Source organism: Hippoglossus hippoglossus, chromosome 12 (assembly GCF_009819705.1).
Source record: "Hippoglossus hippoglossus isolate fHipHip1 chromosome 12, fHipHip1.pri, whole genome shotgun sequence".
NCBI classification, from domain to species: Eukaryota; Metazoa; Chordata; class Actinopteri; order Pleuronectiformes; family Pleuronectidae; genus Hippoglossus; species Hippoglossus hippoglossus.
Genome location: NC_047162.1, coordinates 1776929 through 1792500, shown reverse-complemented (window position 1 = coordinate 1792500; position 15572 = coordinate 1776929). Strand labels below are relative to the sequence as shown.

The 15572-nt window shown below is 40.9% G+C and overlaps 1 protein-coding gene across 3 annotated transcripts in view; it reads right to left on the bottom strand.

Annotated features, from left to right (window-relative positions):
- Positions 1–11388, bottom strand: part of LOC117771873 (unconventional myosin-XVIIIb-like) — a 45081-nt gene extending 33693 nt beyond the window's left edge. For 2 of the 3 annotated variants that reach the window (XM_034602710.1, XM_034602711.1), the window contains exons 1-6: positions 11212–11388; positions 6766–6951; positions 3776–3919; positions 2002–2394; positions 1542–1605; positions 324–436 (exon numbers count right to left, since the gene is read on the bottom strand). In XM_034602710.1, the coding sequence (XP_034458601.1) occupies positions 324–436; positions 1542–1605; positions 2002–2394; positions 3776–3919; positions 6766–6804 (753 nt within the window). In that variant the 5' untranslated portion in view covers positions 6805–6951; positions 11212–11388. Of the gene's footprint in view, positions 1–323; positions 437–1541; positions 1606–2001; positions 2395–3775; positions 3920–6761; positions 6952–11211 lie in introns of all 3 variants that reach the window. The other variant, XM_034602712.1, reaches the window with a different exon arrangement.
- Positions 11389–15572: the final 4184 nt, after the last annotated feature.

The window sequence follows — 15572 nt, the reverse complement described above, 5'->3', positions numbered from 1 at the left end:
GATTAAGGGGTCGAGCCCTGGACTTTCACCCACCTGACTCTCATTCTTAGACTACAAGCTTTTGTTTTATTACATTTATCTTCAGTTAGGGTTAGGCTGAAATAACAAGTAGACCCTTTCATGAAGTCACCAACATGTAAGAGAGCCTTTCAGCCCAGGTCTTCTCCCATGTGACTTATTGAAGTGGTAGAATAGACCACATCTGTAAATCGCAGATGTGGCTGCAAATCGCATTGTAGGACATCTGGATTCCCACAAACTTTGTTGTAGTGCAACATTAAATAGATTCAGAAACACATTCAGAAGAAAAAGAACTGAACTACCTTCTCGATTTCAAACTCTGTCACGTCATGCTGCGATCCATCTGTCTGCAGGCGGACCCTCACCCGGCCCTCTGGGAGTTCAGGTGTGCCTTCATCTGGTTTGAGCTGAGTGGCTGAAATGAGAGAACGTTAATCAAACTCGCTCATCAATACATCAACTGTCAACAAGCAGGACATCTGTTGTGAACCCTACGTGCTGCCTATAGAGCAGAGGCTGGTCCACAGCGAATCCACATGTTGACCGGGTTTATATGTCTCTCTAAACAAAGCCTGAGCCCTGCATATTAAAGAGTCAGGGGTCAGGGGATACAGTGTGTGGAGATACAAAGGTCTAATGGGATTAGATGTGTGCAGTGCAGTCAGTAGATGGATGTGAGAGTACTGGATAAAATCAACAGATGGATTTGGAGCAGATCCCGGCACATATGGTCAGCAGCAGCACGGGGAGACACACGAGGACTCTGCTGCAGCTCATTTGTAACACGACACAAAGGTAATGTAACAGACGAGAAGATTACTAGAGATTGTGTTAGGATTAGCGGAGTCCTCAACTAATCCTGACACACATTATGACCAAATTATATACTACTCACACTCACACAGAGCAGAGCTGTGACAATTAGTTAACTGACAGAAAATTACCCAACCCTAACCCCAATTTTCTGTGTAATTTTTTTTCTGTGTTAAATAAACATAAATATAGTTAGATGAGCTATGTTGATAATCAGTTTAATGTTTAAGGATAGAATTAATGTCTTGTATTCTGTTGTTCTTGATTTTGTGTTGATTTGACAAAGAAACACGATAATCACTTTTTCCTTAAAGAAGCAAAGTTTGACCCTTTCAGAAATATTCTGAAATGCTCATTCACACTTTCATAACCAGCCCCAAGACTGTGATTCTCTTTGATTTACTGGATTGCCTACTTGCTTTGTAAGACACCGGTGGCTACCTGTTTCTATTAGAACAGGTTTTGAAGATCTTCCTTTCTTTAAATCTACTCCAGTCTACCTCCATCAGAGATCTGTCGTTTTTATTTTCATATTTGCGTTCCAATCAGATCACGCCCCTCAATCATTGATCACACTGACGTTATAGTGCTGGTCAGAGCCATAGTACATAGAAGGATAGATAGATAGATAGATAGATAGATAGATAGATAGATAGATAGATAGATAGATAGATAGATAGATAGACAGCGTTGTTTTCATATCTCACCGAGGGTGAACCCATCCTTTTGGACACACCACACAGTTCCAGCTTCATACCACACGTCTTTCACCTGTAAGAAGAAAGAAGGACACAGAATACCGCTCACATATCCTCTGTGTGTCCCGTTACATGAGTTGTACGAGTCTGAGCCACTGCAATCATTTGACATATCCAGTATTTAAATAAGCTTTCAATTTATGTGTAACTTCTAATTAAATATCTAAACCCAACTAAATCTTTGTTATGTATGTTGTTGAGTTGCCGCAAATATTAGAAATCCAAATGTTGATTAATCTGCCAATGAAAACTCCAACACAAGGGCTTTACTCATCCAGTAAATTGAATTTCATTATTAATTTCCCAAAATGTATTTTATCTTATTCATTTGATATAATTAAACAATGAAGATGTGAATAATTACTCTAGGATTAGTCTGTATTATAAATGATGAAAGTGAAATACATACCTCTCTTTTGTGCTCTGTCAAAGCTGTGTCTGCTTGCCTTCCCTCCGGCTCCAGCCTCTCCTCCATCCCCTGTTCCCTCTCCACCTGCTTCACCTCCGCTGTCCTCTCCTTCTTCTGCTCGGCCCGTGGCATCTTCTTGATCTTCTTCTCTACCCTCATATCCTGCTGCTGCTTTGACGGCTCTGGCATCGCCTCCAGTTTGGTTTTCTGTTGACCATCAGGTTCGGGAGTGAAGATGTGTTTCTGAGTCGGGGACTTGCCATCCGACTGACATCCTTGTCTGTTGTTGCTGAGGAGTTGTTCGGCTCGGAGCGCCATCTCAGCCTCAAGGATCGGAGGAGTCTGATCTGGGACCAGGAACTGTTGCACAAGGTTGTCGCTCAATTTGTTTGGCTACAGGGGTAAAAATGAAGACTCAGTGTCACCCTTTAAAGAAATTGATGGGGAGATTAATCCAACTGTGTCTGTGGAGCAAAAATATGAAGTTACAACAAGCAGCCAAAGCAACTGCTAGATGTAACTTCATATTTTTTACTTAGCTCAGAGGGAAACAGCTAGCTCTGTCAAAAAGCAACAAATTACAGATACCTGCACTTATTATAATGTTATGTCTTGATTTTTCAATTACAAATTTCATAATTTCAAGTACCAATCATGTTTGAAATGCATTTTCCATTGGATTTCAATTTAGTATATTATAATTTCTGTCGTCTATGGATTACTGCATTACATTACCTGTCTGCTAGCGTGCTCAATTGTTAGCCTCGGTGCTTCTCGACACTAAAAGTAACATTGATCAAATTGTTCCATGTTGCTGTTTCCTAGCTGTGGTGTACTCACTGCTACCACTACTTGAACAAGCCCACTGTGTGACTTCTCCATATACAGTCTATGGTGTCTTCCCATATACTGTAGTTACGACTAGTTCATGAGTTCCATTCGAGGGTGGCTGTCCAGGATGTACCCCACACCTCTCACCCAATTAAAGGATTAGCGGTAAAGATGATGGATAGATGTTCAACATGGTTTTATAGTGCTAACAGAAACATTAAGCTACTCCAACAGTGTTTTTAAGGTAATTTAACATAGAATTTATTTGGCAGCTAACACACTACAAGGGATAGCATGTCCCATATCTGAATGTTTGGAAATCTGGTTAAAAAAAACTAACAGGATACCAGCTAGCAAACAGATGAGGGTGATGCAGCACTTCTGGCCTTCTTATGGCCTGAACAAAAATAATGGGAAAGCCCATCTGTAAAATATCAAATGTCCCAAAACAAATGTGGGCCTCTTTTGGCAAAAATACAGAGCTCTAGGCAAGTTGTAATTTGGATGTGAGACTAAAGTGGCCCATGAGGTAAATGGTGATTATGGCCCAAATAGCACCAAACAAATTCGGGCCACCTTTGGTTGAAGTGTGGTTTATTGCTGTGGCTTAATTGTGGCCCAGATCTGGCAAACAGGAGCGGACCGCCCTAATGCCTTCATTTCATGTGGTATGTGGGCCGGATTTAGGATGTGTGGAATGTGGGGTGTGGGCTAAATGTGGTGGTCGGGGAGAGGGGATTTGTTATCTTTGGTCAGAGCCACTCTAGCTATTTTCCCTACAATCATTATGCTAAGCTAGAATGACTCTCCATTCTTGAAAGGTATCAATCTAATAGTCTAACGCTTGGCAACTGAGCAAATAAGCACATTTACCAAAATGTCAGGTTGTATTTTTACGAAGCTCAGAGCTGATGTGAAGGGAAACAAAAGAGGAGTCACTCACGGCTCTGTCGTCTTTGACCTCTGGCTCCTTGTATTTGGTCTCCTTCTCTGAATCCCTGACCAGCTGTTTGAGGAATCCGCCCGGCAGCGCTGACAGAGGTGGTGGAGGGACGGCCACGGCCACCGGCTCGTTCTCCTCCTTTATCTGTGGTTTGAATGAGTGGTGAATGCAATTAGACAGGATCATTGTGGGATCTGATTACACACATTACAGTAACTGCTGTGGTCTCCATCATTGCAGGTGGTTGTGGTTGTATTTGTCCAGGTTTGGATTTATTTGTCTTTGAGGTTCCTGGCTCTGGCATTAAACTTGTGTAGCCATGCTCCCAGGTGATATCAAATATTTATTTACTAAACATTTATGTACATCCTGCTTTCTTTTAAGGACGATTTGAACTTAATATCTCAGGAACACGAGGGAGAAATATAGAAGTTTTTTTGGCCATATCTCAATAATCATGACACATTCTATGACAAATTATGACACATTTTCAAAAAGAAATCTAGATAATAAAGTGATAACATTTTATATCAATTTATCATATATACCATACCATACCATATTTAACACTAACTTTTACTAGTGCTTCTTTTATCTAAAGCTCCTTTCAGACATGCATTGAAATCCAGAGATCTGCAGTCTCTCCAGATGAGGTGTATGTGTGAATGCAAATGTCTGAGTGAGAGCCTCCCACAGGTAGAAGACCTGTGACAAGGATGTCAAGAGAGTTTGTGATCATAAGAGCGACTGAAGACGGCTTCAGTGTGACCACAATCAAAACAGAACCACCTGACATGCTGCACACAGATGTCTCAAAACGGGGACATGAACCTTCCTGCACGGCTAAATGAGATGAACTCTTGAGTCGATTCTGCACAGTCACCAAATACACGTGTAAATCTGAAACTTTATTATCACTGACTGTCTTCAATGCTCAGCTAGAAACAGGCAGGTCGCTTCACGTATTATTTTCATTGTCAAAGACTGAGTTAGTGTCTCCAGCTTTATTTGAGTAGATTTTAATGCGGTTTCCATCATGTGCGCTCTCAGCTTTAGGAGGAACTATGAGTCAGTGGCTATGACGAGAATCATGAGGGAACCAGAAGTGCCAAACTAGAAAGGTGGCCAGAGGCCTGACATTTAACTAATAGCTATCAGCGCCTGACACAATAGGGAACAGAATAAAGGTCAGCAGGACAGCTGTTTCACATTCTTTGACAAGCTACAATATGCAATCAGGAGAAAACCTGGAGACGAATCAGCCTGAGTCATGCCTAATTATTACATTTTGACTGTTGGAGGGTTATGTTGCCTTAACACAGACATGAGCAGGCTGTGAACTAAACTCAACTACCGGATTTGTTTGTATACTCATCTGTCTCAGGAGTAGTTCAAAACAATGATGGAAGAATTATTCATACTCTTTACTTTGAGTAAAACTATAAGTAAACTGAAAAAATATTCTTGCTCTGTCTTTTCCTGTTGAACGTTTTTTAAATGTTTACCATTATCCAATGAATGTCACATTATTTTAGGTAGTAAGTACTTCATTGGGGAATTGTTGTAAAAATAGCAATTCCACCAAGTAAAACCTTTCCAGTAGAACAGCTGTACTTGTATATTGAACACAAATCTTTAGTATTACGATCTAAAAACTCTTTACAAATGTAAAAGTATGGATATTTAAGGCAGCTAAAATTTTTCATATCAATGTTACAAGGTGATAATGTATCAAGATATTCAGATTTACTGTCACAAAGAAAATCAGAAAATCTTCACTTGGGGCATTAGAATAAGAGACTATTTCTTTGGGCTTGTAATGATAAATAATTAATAATCAAGTTGTGTTCCTGATGATTTTTTTTCCAATAGAGAAATCAATTCAACAAAAACTATTGTGGCACATCTAGATATTAAGTTACCAGTTACATGAAAGAAAACATCTGATGAGCTAAAGGTAAACCTTTATTAGTAAAATATGAAAATATGAAACTACATAAAGTAATAATGTTATATGAGAAAGACAAACCACTAGAAGAAGTCCATAACACCAAGCCTCGCCCCTTCCCCCAGTAAGCCAATCCTCTGCTTTATAACAGCCAAACGGGAAACATCAAGCCAATCATGTTGTTGAACATTGGATATAAGTACATGTTTAAAACAGTATTTTGGGGGGGGACATCACCAAACCTTTTGAGTGGTGATTCTATCCATGCACAACAGACAATGCAGTAATAGCTCTGCCACGGTGGCTGTCAAGCGGCAAGAGCAGCCTGTAAGGCCAGAAGAGCAGCTCCTGCACCTGAAGCAGCTACAACAGTGAAATGCCGCTGAAGCATCAATGACGCAGGATTAACATCTATTATTGCCAATCAGGAGACTTATTACTTTTACTTTTTATACCTTCGGTGCATTTTGCTGGACTTTTACATGTAATGCAGTATTTTAACATGTTGTATTGGGGCTTTTGCTTAATTAAAGGATCCGAGTGTTTCCTTCTCCTCTGGTGATAAATGTAGTGGAATAATGTGAAATGTGGAAAAGTACAGGACACTTACAGTTGTTCAAAGTCAAATTCTGAAGGGAGGACTTGATTGATGGCACAAAGTATTGAATATTAGCTCCTAGCAGCTTCAGCCTTTATATCAGTGAAGGGGTGAAGTTTTAGAAAGCTCAAAGTCAAACCAGTAGACATGCAGGATGACTAATACACCATTCAAAGCATGCAGACTTCACAGTGACATGTCATTAGCTCACATTTACTTTACATATTATTTAGCTGACGCTTATATCCAAAGTGACTTCTAATTAGTGCATTCAATATCTATGACTACGACCGCTGTACCCCTCAGCCACAGCCGATGATGTCATGATCATTCAGGGTTAGAGTCCACTCACAACAAATTCAAAGCTACATTCTATACGCACCACACACACAGAGTCAGTAGTACATGTTGAATGAACACCGCATGCAACAAATCTGCACCTCCCTTCTTCTCCCACAGTTTTAAACGTGAAGACAGGGCCATGGCTGCACAGGGGGTGGGGTGGTGGAGGGTGGCTCAGGGTTGGGTGTGCAGGGGGTGGGGGTCACAGGGATGTCAGCCAGCTGGGATCTCAGATCGGCGGGGGTGATGGTGGTGGTGTGTGTGTGTGCACAGAGAAAGACACAAAACCTGACAAAGGGGAGAGATAGTTGAAAGTGAAGAAAGGGACAGATAGATAGACATATGAAGCCCCCCCCCCCCTCTCTTTCTCTCTTAATCCAGCAGCCAGGTAAATGATGAAAAGTGTCAGATCTGCCTTTCAACATGGAGATTGTAAGAAAAAAACTCAGAAAGAAAATATCATTGCATAAGATCACATCAGTCAGGGAGAAGCCGAGTTATCATACAAACACACACGTCCTGGTAATTTACAGTTTCCCATTACTGAGACGTCTGGCTGTCACGTTCTGTCTGTTGAGGCGTCATTATCTTTTAAGAAACTGTCTCCTCATCCCTCAGTTAACAGGTCGAGAGGTCACATGCTGACATTTCCTTTGTTTTTCATTTTGTTTTGATGTCATCGGTTACAATTTTATGAGCTGTGTCTCCACAATGTTACACAGGAAGCTTCCAATGTAAATCCTGATTAAATGGGGTTCTGATAAAGTATAAATATACAAATACAGTGTCAGGATGTAGCTTTTAGCTGCATGAATCTATATCTACGTTAACAGTTGATCAATAATGTAAGGGGATATTTCCATCCAAATATAGCACAATATCTTAAATATTATAAAAAAACATTTCCTACAGAAAATTTAAATTAAAGGGATAGTTCACCCAAAAATGAAGATGTATTAATTTGAAGAAGGTTCCAGGCACTTAATCGCTCCACATACATCTGATGTTTTAGTCTCATCACTGGAAGTGACGTTTAGGTCACAAGCTTCATGGACGTCAGTTTTTATTCATTTAAAATGTTTCCATTGCACTAAGCCACATTTTTCTTTCATCACTACTAAACCTCTTCCACCTCCTGTAAGCATGAACAATTTTATGTTGTAGATTTAAGTTTTTTTTTCTTCTCAGGTTTTACGCAGAAAGTGAAAATAGACATCAAATCAGGTTGATACAAACCCACCTAGTGACAAACTCACAGAGCATTATCATAGTTTTTGCTGTTCGACTCAGCTCTACAGAACATTATCAGTTTTTGGTTCCACTCCACACATTCAAAAAACGTCAACAGTTGCAGCAGACATCTGTTTTTAGACAACCAATTGTAAAAATCCAAAGTGTACTTTACCTGCTCAGCAGCAAACAGCATAGAAACACAGCTAAAGACCAGCTGGTGAACAAAGTGGAGCATTTAGCAGCTAAAGAGCCAGATACTTCCCTTAGGAGGAGGTGGAGACCAAACACAGAGATACAAAAGAAGGAATACTGGACTTGATTGATCCATCCTGACCATCGCCCGTCTGATTCAGTCTGTGGGACGAGTTTGTGAACATACAGTCACAAAGGGCCCTTAGCTTATTGTTGGATTTAGGCTATGACTGTTTTTGTACATTGTGACATGATGTGGTGTGTCCAATTTTCATGCATCTAGGTGATACACGCTACGGGCAAGGGGCATAGTCAAGTAAGATAGCCACGCCCGTGGGTAAGACACATTTCAGACATAAACGTTTTCGTTTAGACCCTCAAAAAAGCATTTCAATTGGTAGAACATTTTTTAATTAAACTGGGCCCTAATATATTTCTCGCAGTTTGGTTTTCACCAACCACTGAAAAAAAGATCTGGCTCTTTAGCCAGCAAATGCTCCAATTTGTTTACCAGCTGGTTTGGTATTGAGCAGTTACTAAAGAGTGGGCATATCAGAAATTTTTTACGGAATATGAAATAACTCAAAAACACATTTAGATTTTCCGCAATAAGGCTCAATCCCATTTCCTCCCTTCTCCCTACCGGGCAAACATACAATATGGAGTGGTGTCCCGATTCTTGTTGGGATGGAATGCCAGAATGCCTTGGGTATCATCGGCAAGATGGGAGCTATACAAATATTTTCTCCATTCATAAGGATTTAGAAATTATGATCAGGATTTTAACATCTTAGTTTAATATTGTTTCAATGTATTATGGTTATTTTTTTCACAACAACCTTAAATAAATCGCTACCGTTACACCTGCAGATTTATCGCTAGCTAGCATGCTAACATTACATCGTTATTGCTGATTTATGCACGATAATCCTGTATTTTCATGTAATTTCACGTCGCGTCTCCCCCTCTTTGAAGATACACGATGCACAGCAGTGAGGTTGCTGAACTGAACTGCTCCTCTTATAACAAAGCATCCTGGCAGGGTTGCCTACAGACCACTGCTAGTAGCCTGAATCACTGAGCTTTTGATTAATACGCGAAAGCTTTTCAATTTCCATTGGATGAATGGCAATGTCATTGTGCTATACCATGACTCCACAGTACAGAGGGAAAGCAGCCTTCCGTCCCCATCTCTGTCGAGCCAGTGGTCGATTCAATTTAACTTTATTTCAGACTCATATGTAGGTCCAGAGATTGTCTTTGAGAAAAAAAAATCTTCGAAAGGAGGCTACAATATGTCTTAATGACCGAAGGTATTTGGCTGCGAATATAAAAAAAGGCGACTATTGAAGGAGCAAGCGTTCCAAAAACAGAGGGGTTCGTTATTTAAAAATGTATTGATCCAGGGAGTGTTAGCAAAGATAATGAACCACCGAGCCAAGAGACTGCTAGCACAACTACCGACAACGTTCTCAAAGAGTGCATAGCACAGGAATAATCCCTGACACACGGCGACTCCAGAGATGTTGATGGGCAAGAACCTTTTGCAGAGTTGACTGCTTTGAGTAGACGTCTAGAAGCTGGAACTTAACCACTAGATGCACTCAAGTTTTCCCAAATGCTTTTATAGCATTATGAGTGCTTCTCACACGCAGTTTCTCAAAGCTGAAACTACCTCCGCAGTACAATGAAACAAGACAGACTTGATGGAGTGTCAATGATCTCCATAGAACATGAACTGGCACAGAGAATCGAAATTGAGGATGCAGTTAAGACTGTTGCAGCGATGAACGCGTACACTTCTGAAAGGTGAGCTTGGTTTGCTCTCTTGTCGTTGTTTAAGTTGCTGATGAGATTTGCTTGCGCACATTTCCTGCATGTGTGTTTGATGCACATGAGAAAGTGGTGTATAGGAGAGATTTGCACTGGTATTATTAAGTTTGAGGAGAAGAAATTGGATTATTTGGAAAATAAATATATTTGCTGCCATGACTCATGATATGGATCAAAATGCCCGGATATTGTGTTATGCAAAATGTAATACCGTTGGCACTTTGAGCACAATAGCCTTGCAGTAGATTGCAATAGAGATCTAGTGCACTAGCACTTTATGTGTGTGGCATATTGGCATTTGTGTGATGTTGCTGGTATGGTACGTTGCAAATAGAGGGGCAGTATAATTATTTTTCGCCTAGGGTGGCAGAATTGCATGGGCCGGTCCTGCTTGTGGTGCACCCCAGAGGTCTATTCCTGGGCTTCTTCTTTTCAATTTATACCTAACAATTGTGTAAAGTTATCTGCAATATCAAACATAGGACGTTGTGCTTTCATTCTGCCATAAACTTTTCTAATTATTTTTGTAACAAACCATTGCTAAAATTGTCTTTCATTCAACACAACATTCCAGAAAACGCAACAATATTTTACAAAACAAAACACAACATAACATCAATCATTTCAGATTAATTCCGATTACGAAAAGGGTTCATCAGTATTTACAATCTTGTTGTTGTGTTTTGTTAAATGTTAAAATTACTCCATGGCTTTGTTTCCAGATAGTTGTGCTGTTTTTTAAAAGAATTGTAATCTGCACATAAAGCACAATGATTTTTTAAAATGTCACTATTATGACACCCTGTTGTAGATCACACACTACACCCAGCACCACATAAGGTGACTGGTTGTGTCAGTGCCTGTAAACAACTTGGTGACTACTTTGAGAGACACTGAGACAACAACAACAACAACAATATATAATATTAAGTTGAATCTTAATCCATCAGATTTATACTTTTCCCAACTCAGGTGAAACTCTGAATCAAACCCAAATAGTTCTACTACAGTCCCTGAATGACCAACAGTACTTGTTTTATAGGCCACCGTAGATCCCACACAGGAATAGACATATTCACAACTTTCCTTGGACAGAAAAATCAAAAGACGGTGTTATAGTCTGTCTGAGGCCGATGTCATATCACACCCGTTAATGTTCCACACAGGCCCGGTCAGGCCCCTCTCTCAGACAAGCCATCTATAAATAAAACCTGGAGAATGTCATTAAAATCTCTAATGGTCAATGCACACTGGACCGTCAAACAACACACAGAAGACACAACAGCATACCTTCAACAAAGAAATGGCTCAAAGATCCAGGTGGGTAACTGCAAATCCTGTGAGGCCAAGTGAGAGTCCGGCTGTCACACAAACACCACCACTGATTCACACACCGGGCAAGACAGACTGAGTGGGGCATGGAGCAATAGTCAGAAATAGAGTGACACACGGGGCTCTGCAGCCACACACACTCTGATAAGCAACAGGACATGGTTGACAGACGATTCCTCTATAAATATCTGCAGGCACGGGGGGGAGGAGGGTGAGAAGTCCCTGTTTGGAGACCTGGTGGACACTGAATGACTGAGAAGTGAGACGCATCAAGGAAACATGAAACAATCCATATTTCAGACAAAGCCCTTGTTTTTAACATTAACTCAAACTTGTTTCTTGAGGTGTGTGAATGTAGGGGGGGGGGTGGGGTGGGGGGGGGTGAGGTGACGTGGGGGGTTGACAGCAGACACCGGCTGTTCCCCCACAGAGGACACAAGTGCACATGTGCAGATCTGCACCGCGTCAGCTGTCCAGTTTGATGGACAGCTCCAGCTGGGGGCGAGGGGGGAGGAGGAGGAGGAGGAGCCTCCTGGTGTCTGTGAGGACCGGGGAGAATCACAGAGTGATGGAAATGTTTGTTAGGGGCTCAGTGCAGCTCTCCTACCTCAACAACCACTGTACGGATTGTCATGAAATCTGCCTCAGATATTTATGGCACTCATCTGTTTAATCCCACTGACTTTGGTGAACCTCTGACTTTTCCTGTAGCGCCACCAGCAGGTAACCTCATCATTGTGTCCTGAGGTCACGGTGACCTCAACCCTTTTCTGATCGGTTCATCTTTGAGTCAAAATGAGCATTTTTGCCAGTTGTGGAGACAGTGCCTCAAGGTGTTGCAGAGATATTGTGCTCATGAGAATGGACGGACGGACAAACAAAAAAATGAAACACAAGACCTACCTTTGTAGTCTGTAGCGTTGGATTTTATTTATCCATATATCTTAAAGGCATAGCGCCCTTGGGCGAGAGTATGTGTGCTTTTCCAGCGTGAACGTGCCTCTGAGGAGGATATCAGAGGACTTTTATGCTTTAAACATGGTGTAAATGATGTTGTTTTGAGTCGAATATGAATGTCGACATTTCGATGACAGCACACGAGCAGTATGGAGGTGTGTTATGTTTTTTTTTTACATTTGAAGAAGGGGTCCTGTTTACTTCAATTGTATTGGATTTGGCTGCAACGCTGCTTACCCCTGAAACTACAGAAGTGTTTTATGGAATCAAAAGACTTCACTCACTCCTCCATCAGCATAGTGGTGAAAAGATAATGAGTACATTTTCATTTTTCAGTGAACTATCCCTTTAAGCTATTTCAATACTATTTGATACACTTCAATAGATCCTCTTTTTTTAGCATTTTATAAATTTCGTGGTTTTATGATTTCTTTTTTTCCTGTTTTATTTACCCAATCATTCATTCTGTGCATGAATTGGAGTGGGGCTGTGTGTGTGTGTGTGTGTGTGTGTGTGTGTGTGTGTGTGTGTGGGTGGGGAGGGAGAATCTCTATCTCTTCTCATTAACTTCCCTGCAATTACTGCTGCAGAACAACCAGGAGGGGTCACTACTGCACTAAAAGTCAAAACATGCACTCAAATAGAGAGAAGAACATTGGTTGAAATAAGAAGACTTGTTATGACGAGACAACATAGTCACAACTAATTGTGATGAAGGTTTGGTTCTGACACAAGAACGACTCGGTTGGTGAAAGATCGTGGTTTGGATGAAAGGTATTTATATTATATAGCACTTTTCTAGCGTCTCGATGACCAACAGTTTTTCCATTCACCCATTAACACACACATTCATACAATGCATTTTGGAGTTCAGCGTCTTGTCCAAGGACACTCCAGTGCATGGAATTGTGGAGACTGTGATCGAATCACTGACCCTCTGGTTAGTGGACACCCCGCTCTACCTCCTGAGCCTCTTGAATTACACATGTGGGACACTCTGACTTTGGTAGAGCAACTTCAGGTGTGTTTTGGTTTGTAGTGGACTCAAATCTTCACACAACCCTGAAAAATGAAAACTCTCCTGATTCAAGTCTCCTTTGGCTTTTCAGTTGTTTGTGAGGGGAGAGGTATGTCCGCCACAGAAGTTGCACAAAATGTGTTTGTAATTGATTATTGCTTGTTTGGTTGAAACAAGGGCTGTGAAATCTGAAGAGTTAAAAAACTTTTAATTTTAAGGTCTGGTTAAAGTTGGGGACATTACAATAATAAATACTTCTTTAAGTTTATAGTGTGAGTTGGAAAAGGGAAACAAACAGTGAACTGATCTAATATGTGACGTTTTCCCTCTTTATCTGATCCATGAACAGCTCTGAGCCCAAAACTGGAAACTGTACAGGGGGGGGGGGATCTTGTTTAGTGGTGCAATGAGATGGGACCAAACATCAATAAGCCCAAAGCAGGCTAATGGAGTCTGCCTGGTGCAAGACAAACACAATCAACTTAACAAACCAATCAATTTGAAGTTAGATAAACACTGTTTGTGGTAGATGAAGCTTGATTTGTTTTTTTTCCAAGCGAAAGAGGTCAAAAGCTAAATTCTATTTTTCTTATGTAACATTTTTCTAGGCGTCACCTCAGAGTGACCCAGCTCAGCAGCTCCACAGAGCTGTGGGTCTCTGCTGACATTGGTTCTCATTTTTTTTTTAGCTTCAACTATTAGTTCAGCCTCAGTGTTTCCAGATGCAGCAGGGAGCTGTTTTCATCAAACAAGGTGAACACAAACCACACAGTCCACTGGCTCTCTTCTTTCCTGTGCCAAACAGCAACAACACACTGAGACCGACAGGCCTGGAAATTAAAAAAAATCTGAAAACAAATGTACTAGAGACCAATGTAGCTTTGACTCAGACACAGTGAGCCAGTGGATCTGTGGTTGTTTTTGGCCTGTGGTGCCTATACTGGACAGAATGGCTGGATCCCCCCGTTTGGGGCCCCAGGGGTCTAACACAAGTGCAGTTAAGCCCCTGCTGACACCCCCACCTACAACGAGTATGTGCCTTGTTCAAAGCAAGTCCCCATTAAAGGTTCAGTATATTAGATTTAGTGACATCTAGCAGAACGGACAGTGGCCTCCAAGTCAAATTAAAATATGTAAGACCCTCTGTAGTGTTTGTTTGTTTTGTCCATTCAGAGTTACTGTAGAAACATGGTGGACTCATTCTGAGGCTGTCAAAAGACAACAATTCTTAGTTTCAGGTTTTTATACACTAATGAAAACAGTACATTACATTTCTACTGATAGACAGATTAATCCTACACACTGGAGCTTCAACTCCAGTGCAACCAGTGGGCTGGAATAAGGTGTTGATTTTTGCAATCCTATGCACGAAGATAAATAATAGGCACATTTATAATAATTGTGAAGCTGAACCACTAAGCCAAACGGAGCGCACAGCTCTAAGGACGTTTCACCGAGCCACGAGAATAAAGTGACCCACATCCACACTGCATTCAGCGCTTGTCCTGAGCAGCTTCTGTGTGTTCACACTAGAGAAGTGACAAAATGAGGAATTCTCAGAGCAGACTGTTCAACTAAATAAACAGAAGAGGTCCAGAAAACAAAAAACCCAAATCAGTATTAAGAAGGAAATGTTGCTGTCTTTCTTTGATGGGATGTGGAGACTGATGCAGGGTGAACACAGGCTGTTCACTGTCCATATACCTGTAAATATCTTGGTCGTCTATTATAGAAACTGCATCACAATTAGTGTGTGGTTATATGCAATAGAATGAGTATTAGTAAGTAAAAGTGGGGAAGTGAACAACACTGCCATCTGCACAACTGCAGCTAAAATCAGGGATTTACTTAACAGGAACATCAGTTAAAGGTGAATTGGCAAATTGCTGCTCTGCTGCTCTATTGGTTTAAACTTTAATTCATGTTACTCCATGAAAAGAATATTTACAATAATTACATACTTTCTGAGGAGCAGGATCCGAAGTTCAGGATGCAGGTTCTGTTCATCGTCTGCAAACAGGCCAACAGACTGAAGTGATCGTTTTGTTAAACCGAAACTTTAAAAAAAAGGTACAAACTTGATGATCTTCTAAACCAAAACAAACAAGAAGTAGTAAAAGACAACACAGAGTATGACTCCAGAGGTCTTTTTTCACAGGGCTTTCATCATTGGATGGAGTTGGCTCAGTTGTCATAGAGATGGATCTGTTAGGACTCTGGGTGGATGTTGGCTTCAAGAATGAAAGTTCATAATTGAAATCTATCATATGATATGGTGCAAGGAGGTGGACCTTGAGTTGGGAATCTTTTGTCAAAGTAACATTTTCAGGGTTCACGGTATTAG